At 41.5% G+C, this 17,680-nt stretch overlaps 1 protein-coding gene across 1 annotated transcript in view; it reads right to left on the reverse strand.

Moving 5' to 3' along the window:
- Window positions 1-17,680, reverse strand: part of cip2a (cellular inhibitor of PP2A) — a 95,772-nt gene that overhangs the window by 61,891 nt on the left and 16,201 nt on the right. Inside the window, 4 exon segments of the mRNA XM_083653921.1 lie at window positions 2,542-2,664; window positions 4,850-4,946; window positions 7,787-7,881; window positions 10,579-10,691. Of these exon segments, the coding sequence (XP_083510047.1) occupies window positions 2,542-2,664; window positions 4,850-4,946; window positions 7,787-7,881; window positions 10,579-10,691 (428 nt within the window).

Raw genomic sequence — 17,680 nt, forward strand, 5'->3', positions numbered from 1 at the left:
ATCCGAATCGATATTGAATCGAATCGAATCGTGATTAATCGATTCGGAACCTTGTGAATCCGAATCGATTCATGAAATTTGAACCGATAACCAGCCCTACGTCAGTGCGTCACGCTGACAAACGTCAACAAACACGTTCACTGTGGCTACACTTTTCCAAGAGAAGGCAACGCTCGCTGCAACGTTTGCGATGCGACATGCACAGCTGGCCAGTGGCCACCTCAAACTTGAGGAAGCACCTGGTTAAGCACAAGATATTTTTAAATGCTGAAGACTGTACTGTTTTTGATAGATGAACGCAGGCAAGCAGAGCCACCGCAGCTGACGTTATCAGCACCACCAGCAAGCAAGCATCAGCAACAAGACACCTATAGAGCCAGAACCTCGGCTGCAGTAACTTAAAGCCTTGGACGATGATGATGATGATGATGATGAAACTTCAAGTGAGGCGTCGACTTCGACAACATCAGGCAACGTTATTTAATTAGCTAACGTTATTTAATTAGCTAACGTTAGCTGGATCAGTTGTTTCACTGCCACATTGTTGTTGTTAGATAATGGGGCTTTTTCACCATCTTGGCTGAGCTAGCTTAGCTTAGCATGTTTAGTAGCGTTGTTAACGTTATAATTATCATCAGCTCGTGTCACCGTGAGACGTGTTATTTAACGTTACACTCTTGCTTTCATTGCTAGGCCACCATGTGACAGTAGCTGTGTTTCCATTACAGTTTTTCGCAAAATAATTGCGATATTTCTACAACTTCGACAATGTACAATTGCGACTTGTAGGCGTTTCCATTGAAGTTGAGTTTCGCAATTCCCGTTACCAGCAGCTGCCACAGTGATTACGCACGCGGATCTGCCCCATATCCCGTCCCCTGCATGCTCAAATCCAACCAATGGTCAATGCAAATCACAACATGAAGTTACAATGCATATAAACGAGCCTGATTATCAATTCAAAAGAACATGTTGCGGGCTGCGGTGAATGCAGTGAGCGCGACAGGCAGAGGAAAAAAGGTAGCCTACAACTTGTCCCATTTTAGAGATGGAGGAGGGGGGGGGAAGGCTGATATGGTGCAATAGTCAGAATATCGTGTATTATAATTATAACATTGCACCTGAAACGTGTGTAATGTATTAATCACTTCAGTCAACAGCACCGCACCGGTGTGCTTTTCATCCCGCCGATCATCTCGCCGCTGTGCCAAATGCGCGCACACAGGCATGGATCGATTTCTCCCATTAAACATGATCTATTTTCCGGCTCCGCTTTTGCACAACACGTCTTTCTGCTAGGTAGCGTTGCTTCAAAGTTTTCCACTTGCTGCGAAGGTTTTGCCACGGTTTATCAAACCCTTTCTCCCTAATTTCCTTTCATTTTCCAAAGGAGAAGATGGGTCACATGACGTGCAAATGCGGAAAATCTGTTTCCATTACACTTTTGCGATAAACTGCTATATCGACACGTCTGAAAAACCACCTCATGAGAGCGCAAAAACGTTTTGCGATATTTGGGAGCTTTTTCGAAATTTACGTGTTTCCATTACCCAATTTCTATTGCGATATTTAGATTTTGCGCATTTCTGACGGTAATGGAAACACGACTAGTGACAGCTAGGTCACCATGTGACAGTGACAGCTAGGTCACCATGTGAAAGTGACAGCTAGGTCACCATGTGACAGTGACAGTCACACAGGAGACACCGTTCACCCTGGCAAAGAAAGCTGCTTTACCCCGGCAGAAAGTCATTGAGGGCCACAGGGCAGTGACTGACTGCATTCACTGTAAACAGGATGTTGCCCTTCTCAGCGGTGGAGGCTCCAGCTAAATGATTTATTTATGCATAAATGAGTGATAATGTGTGTGATATTCTTAGAGTATAAGCTAACTTACTAAGAATAGTTATTTCTCTTGTGTAAGATGTGGATAGTACTGATACTTATTTCTATTGATAACATAAATAATGCTTGATGAATCACAACGCCTTTTTTTATTTTCAGATAGCACTCCATAAGCAGAAGAAACTTTCAGCACTTGGGGAGCTCTTCCAAGATGAAGACCAGGCCCTGCTGGAAGCTGTGGTGGACATCAGTGGCCCCCAAGTACGATTCCATTTTTTATAACCCCACTAAACTAACCTTGCTGCTACAACTCTTGGTTTGGGAGGGGAGAGGGAGGAGTTTTATTTTGTCTAATGCTAAATAAATGTTCTAAATAAAGAACAATATTGAAATTGAGAAGTTTGGACTTATTTGTTTACAACTGTACATTTTTACAGTGTGTAAAGTACCGAAAAAGGTACAGTTTTCGGTACCGTATTTGAATTCCAGGTACTGGTACCGTACCGGTTCAAATGTGAACGTACTCATCCCTATATGCTGCACAATAACATTTTTTTTGTAAGTATCCTACAGCCCTAAATGCATGCAGATGTGTCTGTGTGTGTGTGTGTGTGTGTGTGTGTGTGTGTGTGTGTGTGTGTGTGTGTGTGTGTGTGTGTGTGTGTGTGCGAGCCCGTGCCCGTGCATCCCACCTACCTTCTCTCCAACCTTCTCGTTGAGTGTGAGGCTGGCCAGTATGGACAAGGTAAAGACGACCACAGTCAGACTGTTATGAGCCAGGAAGTTGATCAGTGTACGGTAGAATGGCTTCACATTATCCTGCGCGAACACACACACACACACACACACACACACACACACACACAAGGTGGAAAGCTGGTGTAATTATGTTGTGGCTGGTATGTTTGTCTAAACTCTTACTGTAAAAAATGGTACGTGTGGAATGATACAATTGACAGACCAGTGTCAATTCAATCTACTCAAACCATTTCCCGTTTCGGCCTTCAAATTAAAAGCGTACTGTACTGTTTTTGATAGATGAACGCAGGCAAACAGAGCCACCGCAGCTAACGTTATCAGCACCACCAGCAAGCAAGCATCACACACACAAGCTAACTTGGAACGTTGCATTTGACAAACAAATTGGTAACGTTAGTTAAGCAATGACAGCTTGTCATTTAATAAAGCACAGTTAAAACGAACTCCACTTACACTTGAAGTTCTGCCATGCTGCTATCCTCCTGGCTGTACAGTGGAAGTCCTGCTTTGGGGCACGCGGAGCGGGTTTTCTAAACTAAGGTTAACGTTAGCTAGCAACCTAACTAGCTGGCTGCTGTCCACAACAGTCTCAGGTAAGATGCTTCCTACTATTGTTCAAAAGTGACTTTCCTGACACTGTACAAACATCTGACTGCACTGAAATTAAGTAAAGGTTGACGTTATTGACTATTCTAGAATCAAAATGAAAAGAAAGTGACAAATGTTTGTTATTTAGCCAACAATGTTTGACTTTTTTCTGATGTGGGAAGCTTTGTGGGCGTCGCCATTAGGGGCTCGCTTCGTTCTTCTTCGTCGTTTTGGAAGGGGCGCAAGGTATCATGGGATACCCTAACCCACCAAAGTATACATGGTATGGTTCCTCGAAAATGATCCATAACCAGGTACCTAGAAAGGTTGCAAATTCAGTGAACTTGTGTATCAAACTGGTTTCAGACAGCCTAATTACAACTTCTTACCTACAAATGCCACCTCTATAGAGCTCGTTCACTTGAGAATCAGACAGGCCCCCTGTGTTGAAGGTGTTAAAAAAAAAGAAAAAACGTTTCCTGTAACAGACTTGGTGCTGCGCTTTGTCAGATGGACTCTAGAGGGTGTCTTTGACTAAGAGTCTGACTGAGAGATACAGTAACTGGCCTATATGGGCCACTGATCCCAGCTTGGTCACTACATTTAGCCACTTTTCAGAAGCCTTGAGTGTCGCGCTTTGGATCTGCACAGGATCATAAAGCACCGCACCTTAAGTTAAGATTTTCCTTAGAGTCAGAGTTAAGGTGTCCATAAAGTAAAAGCGGTTGCACAAAACACCCTTAAATCTTGTGCTTACATTTTCCTTAAAATGTTTAACCTTAAGGAGAGGATTTAAGGGTGTTTTGTGCAACCGATTTTATGTTATTTATTGACACTTTAAATCGGACTCTATAAGGAAAATCTTAACTTAAGGTGCTTTGTGCAACCGGCCCCTGGGCTTGTTAATGTTACAGCACAGTGCTCAGTGTTTCAACTGACCGCTACTCTTTCATAAACGTGTGATGTTGCTGATCATAAACGGCTGCTCCATCCTATATTTTAGAGCTCACGGTCACGACTGTGGAACCACCAGCTACCAGCTGGCTAGTAGATGAACCACCAGCTACCAGCTGGCTAGTAGATGAACCACCAGCTACCAGCTGGCTAGTAGATGTGCTCCCTCATCTCCGTCTTTAAATCCAGACTAAAGACACATTTTTATTATCTGGTCTTTTCAGCCGACTAACATTTTAATCTGTTTGTTTTGAATGTTCTTTGAACAGCACTTTCGTCAGCTCAGGCTGTGTTTAAATGTGCTCTAGAAATAAACTTTACTTACCGGTACATACTTACTTACTATTAGACAAAAACCTTACTTCATGCCCTGACACACGCCCTGACACACACACACACACACACACACACACACACACACACACACACACACACACACACACACACACACACACACACACACACACACACACACACACACACACTTCACCACTCATGTAAATATTGTACATATTTACTCGATTTGATTGCACTTGCAACTTTGTGATTGTCTTTAGTTATCTTCCTACTTCTTATCTCTGTATATTGATGTGACCGCTACGCTGCATACAGACACTAAGACAAATTCCTCGTATGTAACTTGCATACTGTGGCAATAAAAGTGATTCTGATTCTGTGTAGTCGGTTCAGATTTGTGACTCACCAGAGACTTGATGTGGTTCTGCACGGAGTTGTTGTAGCGACACAGGTTGGCCATGAGACCCAGGCACGGCATAATGATGTCATCATTGTGAGACTGGCTGTGGGGAGAGACCAAAAGGCACAAGGATCAGCTGCATGTCAACATGCATTCTCCACTCTTAAACTGGTTTTTAAATGTCTACATAATTTAGCACCTGAGCCTCTGAGCCGATTTGTCAGTCGACAAAGCGGCATCAGGGTTACCAGGGGCACGGCTAGTGGAAACTGCAAAATTGCACGCCGCAAAACCTCTTTTGGACAGTCCGCGTTCTCCATTAAGGGGTCTCAAATGTGAAACACACTGCCGGAGGAAATAAAACTAAACCTAGAAATTAAGGGTTTTAAACGTCAAAGACTGGTAGAAGCTCCACCAGGTTTGTACTAGGGCTGTCAATCTCCCTCTATAATCAAATTCGAATTTCAGTGCTTTATACATTTTAATATTCGAATTATATTCGAATATTTTAATTAATTTTTAATTGAATTAAAAAAAAAAAAAAAAAAATTTGGTCTGAGTGAATTGTTGTCTTCTCTTATGTTATGTTCTGATTCTAAATATAGCTGAATCTTTGGGTTTGACCAAGTAAAACTTTTTCTAAGCATTTTACCAAATGTAGATGGAAAAGTGAATGGTGGATGAATATTCAAAATAATATTAGGCTTATCACAAATAGTCCAGCAATGATGTTTATTTAAGAAAACATGTTCCTTGTACAATGTACATATACATTCATTGCATTAGAAAATAGGTCAGATAACCAGAGCTTAGTTAATATTCATCAGTGATGTATTGGTGCTGTCTGAAATGCTAAAATAAAATAATTGATAATAAAAAAAGACACAGCCTTTGTTTGAGCTCCTTATCAATAAACAAATAAGTAAACTTTGCCAAAACAACAATGAGCCATGAACAAAAAAAAATCAGTCACGTATTGCACTTAAGAGCTACAGGTTTACATTCAGTATAGCAGCTTCAACAGTCAACTTCAGTTAACAATGAATGAACATACATTTTAAGAGCTACAGGTAGGTTTACATCAGTATAGCAGCTTCAACAGTCAACTTCAGTTAACACTCTTTTCTTCAAGTATGTTGTCAGAACTTGTCACTGTTCTAGTGTTCTAAAAATATATATATATATATATATATATATATATATATATATATATATATATATATATATATATATATATATTCGTTTTTAAAAAATAATAATAATCGAATTTCGTTCATAATTATTAAATTCGAATAATATTCGAATATCAAAATTCGTTTCAACAGCCCTAGTTTGTACACACTCTTAGGAGTATGTACAATAAGTACACACTCCTAACTAAACTGAGCATAATTTGAACTGTCTTAACTCATTCACCGCCAAAGACGTCTTTGACGTCTTATCAGAAATAGCCATCCACGCCAAAGACGTGTTTGACGTGTTTTTGTTTTTATGAGTGCAGCGCGTAGTTGAAACACTTACCCAGCCTCTGACATGTCATCTGGTCCCTATCCTCAAAGGGTAGCCGACAGCACGTTATCAAACACATACCGCAGCTGTTGTTTGAAACGAGGAAGAAGGAGGAAAAGAGGAAAAACAGAGAAACGCGCTTCCTTGTACAGAGGAAAAAACGCCATTGAAACGCCTCTCGGCGCGCTGCACTGCTGCCTTGCTGCAGGGCGAACCTGGATTGCCTAGTCAAACCCGTGACGAACATGATCGATCCGGTTCCAGCAGCGCCTGGTCCCAAAGCCAAGCCGCGGACCCGTTCCTGTGTCGTGTGACTCGTGTCGCAGCATTCGTCCCACTCCCAGCCCGAACGAGAGGAGGAAAACGCTGATGGGGAAGGAGGGGGGAGGAGGTGCGATCTAGCTGCAGGCAGCTGTGGACAGAACTCTCTCTCTCTCTCTGTGTGTGTGTGTGTGTGTGTGTGTGTGTGTGTGTGTGTGTGTGTGTGTGTGTGTGTGTGTGTGTGTGTGTGTGTGTGTGTGTGTGTGTCTGTGTCTGTGTGTCTGTCTGTCTGTCTGTCTGTCTGTCTGTCTGTCTGTCTGTACACTCACTCACACTGAGCAAACTGTATTGTTGAATGTAAAAAAAGCACTTCATATATATATATATATATATATATATATATATATATATATATATATATATATATTTTTTTTTTTTTTTTTTTTTTTTTTTTGTCATTTGTGTCATAATGAATAATATTTACATGTCTGATGTCAATACAGTTCAAAATAAAAGAATTGAGAGCGAGTTCTGCATGATATTGTGTGCTGTACATAAATGCCATTTTCTGCAATTTCTTTTCTCAGAGAGACATTTTGGGTGAAAACAGGGTGTATATAAATGGCTATAAGTAGAGTACAGAACATGCTAAAAGCTCACTTTTTTTTTCCTGGTGAACCCAGAGACGTACATCTTCATTTTGAGGTATTGCAAATCACTCTGGTGCTAATAGATAATTTACTGTGGGTCTTGAAAGATGACCAACAATTATGAAAATCTTTGGCCTGTGCTAAATATTGGCAGTCCTAAACTGGCGGTGAATGAGTTAACTGTGATATTTGAATTGTTACTGTACTGAAATTTGACCTGAATTATACGTTTAGTAGCCTATCTGATCTTTGCTATATGTCTTTTTATTGTATTTTGCTGTATTTTTGTGTATTATTATTTTTATTTTACAGGAATGTCTGGTTACATCTAGGGACTGGCATTGCAAACTAGCCCTGGGCTATACATGCTTTGGTACAACACATCATAGGTTTATTGACATTTTATGTTGTGAACACTATACTGTATGTACGTGTACCTGTCCCTATTCAAATAAACAAATACCGGTAAATGAAATGAAAATGACCGGCTCTCAGGTTCATGACACTGAGGTGAGGCGCTTACATGTTGCTCATGAGAAAGCTGATGAGCTCGTGAATGTAGTTTGTGGAATGGAAGGTCCGGGTGTTATACGTCAGCTTCTGCAGAACCTGGAGACACTGAGACAGACAGACAGACAGACAGACAGACAGACAGACAGACAGACAGACAGACAGACAGACAGACACACACACACACACAAACATTAAATGTTGTATTGTGTAATGTCATTAATATAAAAAGAAAATCCATGCTACATTATCTTCGCCAAAATGCTCTTGATATACAGTACGATATTATCCCGATGATTATTAATGAGATGGAAACTTTAAAAACAGTAATATGCCACAAATGTTTAAAGACGGGCTGAACCCAAAAATGACTTTTATTTTTATTTTAGTTCACATACCTGGGTATTCAGTGCACCTATTTAATAATGTATGTAAAAGAAAATCACAAAAATCTAATTTCTTTAGTTTTTCCACACTTTTTCACATCAAAAGTTAATTTTTCATGATTTGATTCATAACTGTAATCTATAGTATGGTGATGAGGTCAGCTAGTACTATCAGATTTCTACCCCATTTCAACCAATCATATCACAACATGGCAGCTGTCAATCAATCTTAATTTTGAGGAGAAAATTCTGCAGGCAAGATGGTCGTCTAGTGCCTGTAACCTGGCAGAATTTCTAGCCCATAAACGAACTAATAACTTGGCCAATAAGTATGTAACATACAAAATAAAGCAAATGGTAATGTCTTCATTTAATGTAGAATGCAAAGACGTGTAACTGGCTCGTTAAACTCGCAATCGGACCCTCGGACATCCCAGGCCGGGCAGGCAGCACATTTGCCTGGGCTTTCAAACGGCACTACACGCGGGGGCAGCCAGTTCCTCAGTCCTCTGTGCATCCCACTCCCATAGTGCTACAATACGCTGAATCCCACTCCATTTGGGGGCGGGAACACGCCAGGATTGGCCAAGGCCAAATCCAGTCCCCAGAATTGTCAAATCAGATCATCAACACGTTATGGCCCGCCTCTCAACCCTCTGTCATCTCAGACAAGATGCAGACGCAAGCCTGTCTGAGACCCGGTTCATGTGGTCTTTAACTCATTGAGTGCCAATGACGACAGCTGTCGTCAATTCAAATACTGACGTAGAGTGCCAAAGACGACGATTGTCGTCAATTGCGTTTTTTGACGGGGGGGGTCCATCGAAGCCAGATCTATGTCCTGTAACATTTTGGGACATGTTGAATGTCTATAACCTATTTTACCGAGCCATTAGGTGGCGACAGTGCTCTCCAGATGACAGAAGTGTCAAGGAATACAGCCTGACAAAGCCGTGATCAAAGAGAAACCGCGCTCATGCTGCAGACAGAGCCATCATGTAGATGGCTCTGGGCTGCTTGCCAACAGCAATCAATCCGCGCACACAACTGCAGCTCCTCTGCCTGTCTGTCTGTCTGCATAGTTTCTTCACACGAGTACCCACCAGAAAGGCAGCACCCAACGCCGAAGGGCCAACCCTTACCTGCAGTCGCGTTGGGCATTTCCTCATTGCTGCTGTGAGCTGCGCAGCGCAAAAACAGAGGCTCCGAATAGACTTTGTGCGTGTGGGGAGGAGTTGGCAGCTGACTCGGGGAGAGGCGGGGAGAGGGGGGGGCAGGGGGGTGGGGCGCGCATGCACCACAGAACTAAACCAGGTCACATCATCAGAAAAGATTAGCTAGAGTCAGTGAATGTGCTTGAAATAATGCATTTCACAAAAGGCTGAATATCTCAGCTTCCTGATAGAAAAGCATATTTTTGCTGTTTTTGACCTATCTTCTCCGGCTGATAACTAAAGAACGGAAAATGGTATCAATAAACTTTTTTTTGCTGATGATACAATAGAGTCTCCTTGTTCTTTTTGCGTGTTCGGTGTTTACATAGTAATATCACACAATATTCTGTGGGCCTCGAGAAATCACTGAAAACGCTCTGAAACTCTGGCACTGGGAGCGTCCGTTCTCCAAAAGTGGCTGGCACTCAATGAGTTAACTAACATGTAGTACAAAATGAATAAAAAGCTCGCACACTGCGTGGGCTCCAGTTAGTGTTTTTTATTTTAACACGCAAAAAGTGACGTTTAGAGTGTCAAAGCTCTTCATCAATGGCTTTGATGCTCGAAACGTCACTTTTTGGGTGTTAAAATAAAAAACACTGTAACTGAAGCCCACGCAGTGTGCGAGCTTTTTATTCATTTTGTACTACTTCATCTTTGAGCTCGGCACCTGCCCAATCTGGTTTTGGATGTGCGTTTTTTTCTCTTTGATACTGTCTTTAACTAACATAACAGACATTTTTATATGTTGGTTTTTTACATTTTAATGTAAGACGGTAAAATGTGTAAAATATTTATGTAAAATACTGACTTCTTGGATTTTTGCATAAGAATTAGGGGAGAGGTCAAACCCGTAATTGTTTTATAGACTGTTTCACTGGAATTCTGTTGCTAGGGAGCAGTTTGGACTCTAGCTTATTGTATTAGCAAACACTGCAACAAGAAATAAACTAGGGTCAATTTCAAAAATGTATGTTCTCAAGTGGAAACGGTGTGTATCTTCTATACCACGATACACACAGTAATACAGGTTATTGTCCCATCACTACTACCACAGAATAAGTATTACTTAACTTGTCATCCATATACACACATACATTGTCTGCCCTTTTCCCCCTTATGTGCGGCCCTGCTCCCGTGAAAAAACAACTTGTTGCACCTGCACAATACTAGGAGCGATCGGCGCTTGTTGAATGCCTACCTACCTGCAGTACCAGTGGTTCTCCAGGTGTGGCACTGTGGCAGTGGATGACGGAGGCAAGGGTTGAGGTGAGGTTGTAGCTGCTGTGGAGCATCTCCCGACTCTCATCTTCACAGGCTAAAGGAGAGAGCACACAGGTAGGAAAAACACCCAAGATTCCTGACTCATCTTCACAGGCTTGAACATTGTGAAACTATGGTAAATACCGTACTCACTTCGAGCACCAGAGCACACTCTGACTCTGGCACACACTTACTGGACCATTTATGAATTGGGAGTGCTGTTTGAACACAACATGTGGTTATTCAGAGTACTACACTCTGGCTGTTTGAACACAGCATGTGGTTATTCAGAGTATTACACTCTGGCTGTTTGAACACAGCGTGTGGTTATTCAGAGTACTACACTCTGGCTGTTTGAAATATAACACTTTAAGTTGTAATATTTTTTGTCTCGCCAAAAGTAACCAGGAAGAGTCCCACTATGAGATCAGTTTATCAAAATGACGCCTGTACGAAAATCTGATTTTGGTTGTCGGAGATTTCTCCTCCGGGCTGCTGTGCTCTCAGCCCGGACCGGAAGTGGAGGCTGCTCTCGGCCTCACTGGGGAAATTATCCGATCCACTGCTGTGTTGATTAAGCTAGCCAATGTTTCCGTGGCATTTTGATTAACTTTATGATTTAATTCCTTTTGGAGTAAATGTTGGTTTTACAAATCTAACCTTGACGCTTTACGCTACGTTGTTTACTGGTATAGTGTGGGTAGGGCAGCCTGCTGTAACCGTTTGTAACGTTCCATTTAATATAGCTCAGTGGTAACGTTAGCCTAGCTGCCTAGTCTCGTCTCTGTTTACCGTATATCCTTACAACAGCTAAGAAAGGAGCTTGTGAAGAAGGAACAGCCCCACAGTCAAAGCATTTCTCTGAGATATCCATATAAAAATGTTTGTTGCTTTAATACCAGAAATAAAACCTCTGTTTATGTGACGCTAACGGGTTAGCGATTAGCTCATGGCTGGTGCTTGCGTACTAGGCCCCATCTTATAAAACACATTTCCTGGCAGTTTGACAACCTGGCAAGTTCTGAAAATATGTGTATATTATTGTGTTATTCCAGCTATCGTTATCGGTTGTTAAGTTATAGTAATATTAAGCCGATAAATAATGAAAAACAGCCGACTAGCGAAAGTGGCTAACGTAGCTGGAGTAACTACTAAAACACATATTTTCTGAACTTACTTCAGTCCCCAACCAACGTTAATTCCTCGCGTGCCTTTCTCAAAACAATGTTCTTTTTATTGCGGTCCATTGATATGTCTGGTAGCCAGCACAGCCACCCCGACCTCCAGGGAGCCACTACCCGTGCTAAGAGCCTCTGTCCCGGGTCCACACAGAGCCACCCTCCAGGCAGCGTTACATGATGAAAGCACAAAGCAGCACTGTGTCCTGTCTATGTCAAACCAACGCTAGTTCTATACTGTGAAGAGCCTGTCCAGCCAATGACGGCTTGAGACTGGCTGCCACAGCTGTCAATCATCCATTTTTATCCATTTTTATATGTCAAATAACTACTTAAAAACAAACTGATCAGAAAAATGACCACTTGCACAGGCATTAGCATGATAATGACTATCTAAAATGATACAAACCACCTTTGGAAAAAAATTATCTGACGTATACTGTGATTATTTCGGTTGTAATTTTCCCATCCACTAACATGGGGAGGCGGGCCTTGTGACCTAATACTGGATTCAGCCGTCAGGGCGGCGATCTAACATGCAGCGGCTTCACTAATGGAACCATGGAATGGCGTCCATCTTTATAAGTCGATGGTTTGAACACAACATGTGGTTATTCAGAGCACTACACTCTGGCTGTTTGAACACAACATGTGGTTATTCAGAGTACTACACTCTGGCTGTTTGAACACAACATGTGGTTATTCAGAGTATTACACTCTGGCTGTTTGAACACAGCATGTGGTTATTCAGAGTACTACACTCTGTCTGTTTGAACACAGCATGTGGTTATTCAGAGTACTACACTCTGGCTGTTTGAACACAACATGTGGTTATTCAGAGTATTACACTCTGGCTGTTTGAACACAACATGTGGTTATTCAGAGTACTATACTCTGGCTGTTTGAACACAACATGTGGTTATTCAGAGTATTACACTCTGGCTGTTTGAACACAACATGTGGTTATTCAGAGTACTACACTCTGGCTGTTTGAACACAACATGTGGTTATTCAGAGTACTACACTCTGGCTGTTTGAACACAACATGTGGTTATTCAGAGTACTACACTCTGGCTGTTTGAACACAACATGTGGTTATTCAGAGTACTACACTCTGGCTGTTTGAACACAGCATGTGGTTATTCAGAGTACTACACTCTGGCTGTTTGAACACAGCATGTGGTTATTCAGAGTATTACACTCTAGCTGTTTGAACACAACATGTGGTTATTCAGAGTACTACACTCTGGCTGTTTGAACACAACATGTGGTTATTCAGAGTACTACACTCTGGCTGTTTGAACACAACATGTGGTTATTCAGAGTACTACACTCTGGCTGTTTGAACACAACATGTGGTTATTCAGAGTACTACACTCTGGCTGTTTGAACACAGCATGTGGTTATTCAGAGTACTACACTCTGGCTGTTTGAACACAGCATGTGGTTATTCAGAGTACTACACTCTGGCTGTTTGAACACAACATGTGGTTATTCAGAGTACTACACTCTGGCTGTTTGAACACAACATGTGGTTATTCAGAGCACTACACTCTGGCTGTTTGAACACAACATGTGGTTATTCAGAGTACTACACTCTGGCTGTTTGAACACAACATGTGGTTATTCAGAGTATTACACTCTGGCTGTTTGAACACAGCATGTGGTTATTCAGAGTACTACACTCTGGCTGTTTGAACACAGCATGTGGTTATTCAGAGTACTACACTCTGGCTGTTTGAACACAGCATGTGGTTATTCAGAGTACTACACTCTGGCTGTTTGAACACAACATGTGGTTATTCAGAGTACTACACTCTGGCTGTTTGAACACAACATGTGGTTATTCAGAGCACTACACTCTGGCTGTTTGAACACAACATGTGGTTATTCAGAGTACTACACTCTGGCTGTTTGAACACAGCATGTGGTTATTCAGAGTACTACACTCTGGCTGTTTGAACACAACATGTGGTTATTCAGAGTACTACACTCTGGCTGTTTGAACACAGCATGTGGTTATTCAGAGTATTACACTCTGGCTGTTTGAACACAACATGTGGTTATTCAGAGTACTACACTCTGGCTGTTTGAACACAACATGTGGTTATTCAGAGTACTACACTCTGGCTGTTTGAACACAGCATGTGGTTATTCAGAGTACTACACTCTGGCTGTTTGAACACAGCATGTGGTTATTCAGAGTATTACACTCTAGCTGTTTGAACACAACATGTGGTTATTCAGAGTACTACACTCTGGCTGTTTGAACACAACATGTGGTTATTCAGAGTACTACACTCTGGCTGTTTGAACACAACATGTGGTTATTCAGAGTACTACACTCTGGCTGTTTGAACACAGCATGTGGTTATTCAGAGTACTACACTCTGGCTGTTTTAACACAACATGTGGTTATTCAGAGTACTACACTCTGGCTGTTTGAACACAACATGTGGTTATTCAGAGTACTACACTCTGGCTGTTTGAACACAGCATGTGGTTATTCAGAGTACTACACTCTGGCTGTTTGAACACACAGCATGTGGTTATTCAGAGTATTACACTCTGGCTGTTTGAACACAGCATGTGGTTATTCAGAGTACTACACTCTGGCTGTTTGAACACACAGCATGTGGTTATTCAGAGTATTACACTCTGGCTGTTTGAACACAACATGTGGTTATTCAGAGTACTACACTCTGGCTGTTTGAACACAACATGTGGTTATTCAGAGTACTCCACTCTGGCTGTTTGAACACAGCATCTGGTTATTCAGAGTACTACACTCTGGCTGTTTGAACACAACATGTGGTTATTCAGAGTACTACACTCTGGCTGTTTGAACACAACATGTGGTTATTCAGAGTACTACACTCTGGCTGTTTGAACACAACATGTGGTTATTCACAGTACTACACTCTGGCTGTTTGAACACAGCATGTGGTTATTCAGAGTACTACACTCTGGCTGTTTGAACACACAGCATGTGGTTATTCAGAGTATTACACTCTGGCTGTTTGAACACAGCATGTGGTTATTCAGAGTACTACACTCTGGCTGTTTGAACACAACATGTGGTTATTCAGAGTACTACACTCTGGCTGTTTGAACACAACATGTGGTTATTCAGAGTACTACACTCTGGCTGTTTGAACACAACATGTGGTTATTCAGAGTACTACACTCTGGCTGTTTGAACACAGCATGTGGTTATTCAGAGTACTACACTCTGGCTGTTTGAACACAGCATGTGGTTATTCAGAGTATTACACTCTGGCTGTTTGAACACAGCATGTGGTTATTCAGAGTACTACACTCTGGCTGTTTGAACACAGCATGTGGTTATTCAGAGTATTACACTCTGGCTGTTTGAACACAGCATGTGGTTATTCAGAGTACTACACTCTGGCTGTTTGAACACAGCATGTGGTTATTCAGAGTATTACACTCTGGCTGTTTGAACACAACATGTGGTTATTCAGAGTACTACACTCTGGCTGTTTGAGTACAACATGTGGTTATTCAGAGTACTACACTCTGGCTGTTTGAACACAGCATGTGGTTATTCAGAGTATTACACTCTGGCTGTTTGAACACAACATGTGGTTATTCAGAGTATTACACTCTGGCTGTTTGAACACAGCATGTGGTTATTCAGAGTATTACACTCTGGCTGTTTGAACACAGCATGTGGTTATTCAGAGTACTACACTCCAGAGGAGGTTTTTCCAGTGAGGCATAGGAGGATGGTCCTCCTCTATTAGATTGGGGATTTTATATAAAAAATATATATATTAAAAAAAAATATATATATATATATATTTTTATATTTTTCATTTTTCATATTTTTTTTTATAATAAAATATCAATCAAATGTGTTTTTTCTTATGTGCAGACGCTCATTTTTTCATTCATTATATAGCTCCATGCAGACGAGTCACTCTGGCCCTGGTCCCAGCATGGGGGAGGGGATTAAAAAACACCCGCCCTGTGGGCTTGATTTATTTGGTAATTTATCTAATGAAAAAATAAGATTGGTTGAAAAAGACTTGCAATTCACAGAAAACAGTGAGAGTGATGTGTTTTCCAACGAATCAGATTGAGGAGGAGGGGAGCTCTCCCTTAGCCCGTGAAACCAGGTGAAACCCTAATTGGTTGTTGTTTGATAGATAGATTGCTTGACATTGATTGACATTCTGTATTGTCCAATGCTGAATACGCCTGAAAATCGGCAACGTTGTTCCACTGCCTGGTCTGTGGTCACGCTGAATCAAGGAGGTGAAATCCACTGCTTGACCTGACAGGAAGGATTTACTGAGACAGTAGCAGCATATCATATTTCCCTCTTATTTTTATTTACTTTTTTATCAATCAGTAAGTGTTCACAAGCCAGACAGTCGTTGATATTGGATTACCACCAAAACGAGTTTCGAGTTGCGGGGAGACTTGAGCTGCGCGATACGGGCTTTTTGCAATGTCAGAAAACTGGAATATTTGCAACGTCTCGACTGCAGCGTTTCCCCTACAGACAGCACGGATATTCAAGTAAGTCAATTGATTTCAAGTTATCCGAACCTTCTATTAAATTCGGCGTGGAAATGGTTCACCGAGCAGCGCTATTTTTGTCGTATTGAAGTTTCATCCTGTAATTTCTTATACTAAAACCCGCGAGGCTTAAATTCACACATTTTTTAACTGAATTTGGCCTGTAAATCGATAGCTGACAGCGGGCTCAATTTTAAAGCTTGAGTGGTGATCTTTATATCATATGAAAGTAGAAGAAATAAGGAATCGATTGGGATGAAGCATGTCAACCTAGGATGTCGGGAAGGGGGGGTAAATAACGCTCCAAAGTTGATAACTAAATGAGTAGTGCAGCACTGTGCACATGAAGACACACTCTCGTTCCAGATGCAATTAAGTGTAATTTAACGCTATTTGACAACAGTTTCGGCCATAGACTTTGTCAAGTATCATACAAACAGTGCAAGACAGCCATTATAAAGACAGGTTAGCTGATTGAATGGACAACACCTGTCTTGTGAAAGCACACCTGAGTGTGAGACATCATAGGATGAATCAAAACATTGATGTCACAGGTAGGCTGTATACCATAATATATCATGAATCTATGTGAATAAATAGATTTATATAAATAGTAATCACAGCCTAATGCATAGAGATAAATCCTGAAACCTTCTCGCAACAGTTCTAGCCTAAGCCAGTGGTTTTCAAAGTGGGGTCCCCAGCAAAAAGGGGGGATAATCTATTTTCACTATAATTCCATGCCATCCATAAGTAACACAATCTAAGATAGTGTAGAAGTGAGTAACTAGGCTAATTATAACCATAACAGCACAAATAATTGACAAAAATCTCGAAATAAATATACAGTATTTACTCTGAGAAATGAAATAATGAGAAAAGGAACAATTATTGATGGTTAAAACTGAATAATGACATCACAACAGTCTAATCCTAATGCTAATTTAAAATGAGATTTGGGCGTTTTGGGCAAAAACTGCTTGTGGGTGAGAGTATCAGCAGCAGAGCACACGTCATATTTTCCCTGGGACCGCCTCAGGTGCCAGGTGCTGTTCCGTCCTGTAGTCCTCTCACTGGGTGCTAATGCAATGCTCCTCACTGGGTGGAAAGCTAAGAGGCTTGACAGCATGGGAAACATGGCAAATACACACACACACATGCGCGCACGCGCGCGCGCACACTTGAAAAAAAAAAGCCCAAATTTTCAAACAGCCTTCGGTCGCCGCGCTAGCTTCCTCCCCTGTTTCCAAGCTCACCAGCCACCACTGCTACACTCTGGCTGTTTGAACACAACATGTGGTTATTCAGAGTACTACAC

The sequence above is a fragment of the Poromitra crassiceps genome (assembly GCF_964638095.1).
Source record: "Poromitra crassiceps genome assembly, chromosome: 2".
NCBI classification, from domain to species: Eukaryota; Metazoa; Chordata; class Actinopteri; order Beryciformes; family Melamphaidae; genus Poromitra; species Poromitra crassiceps.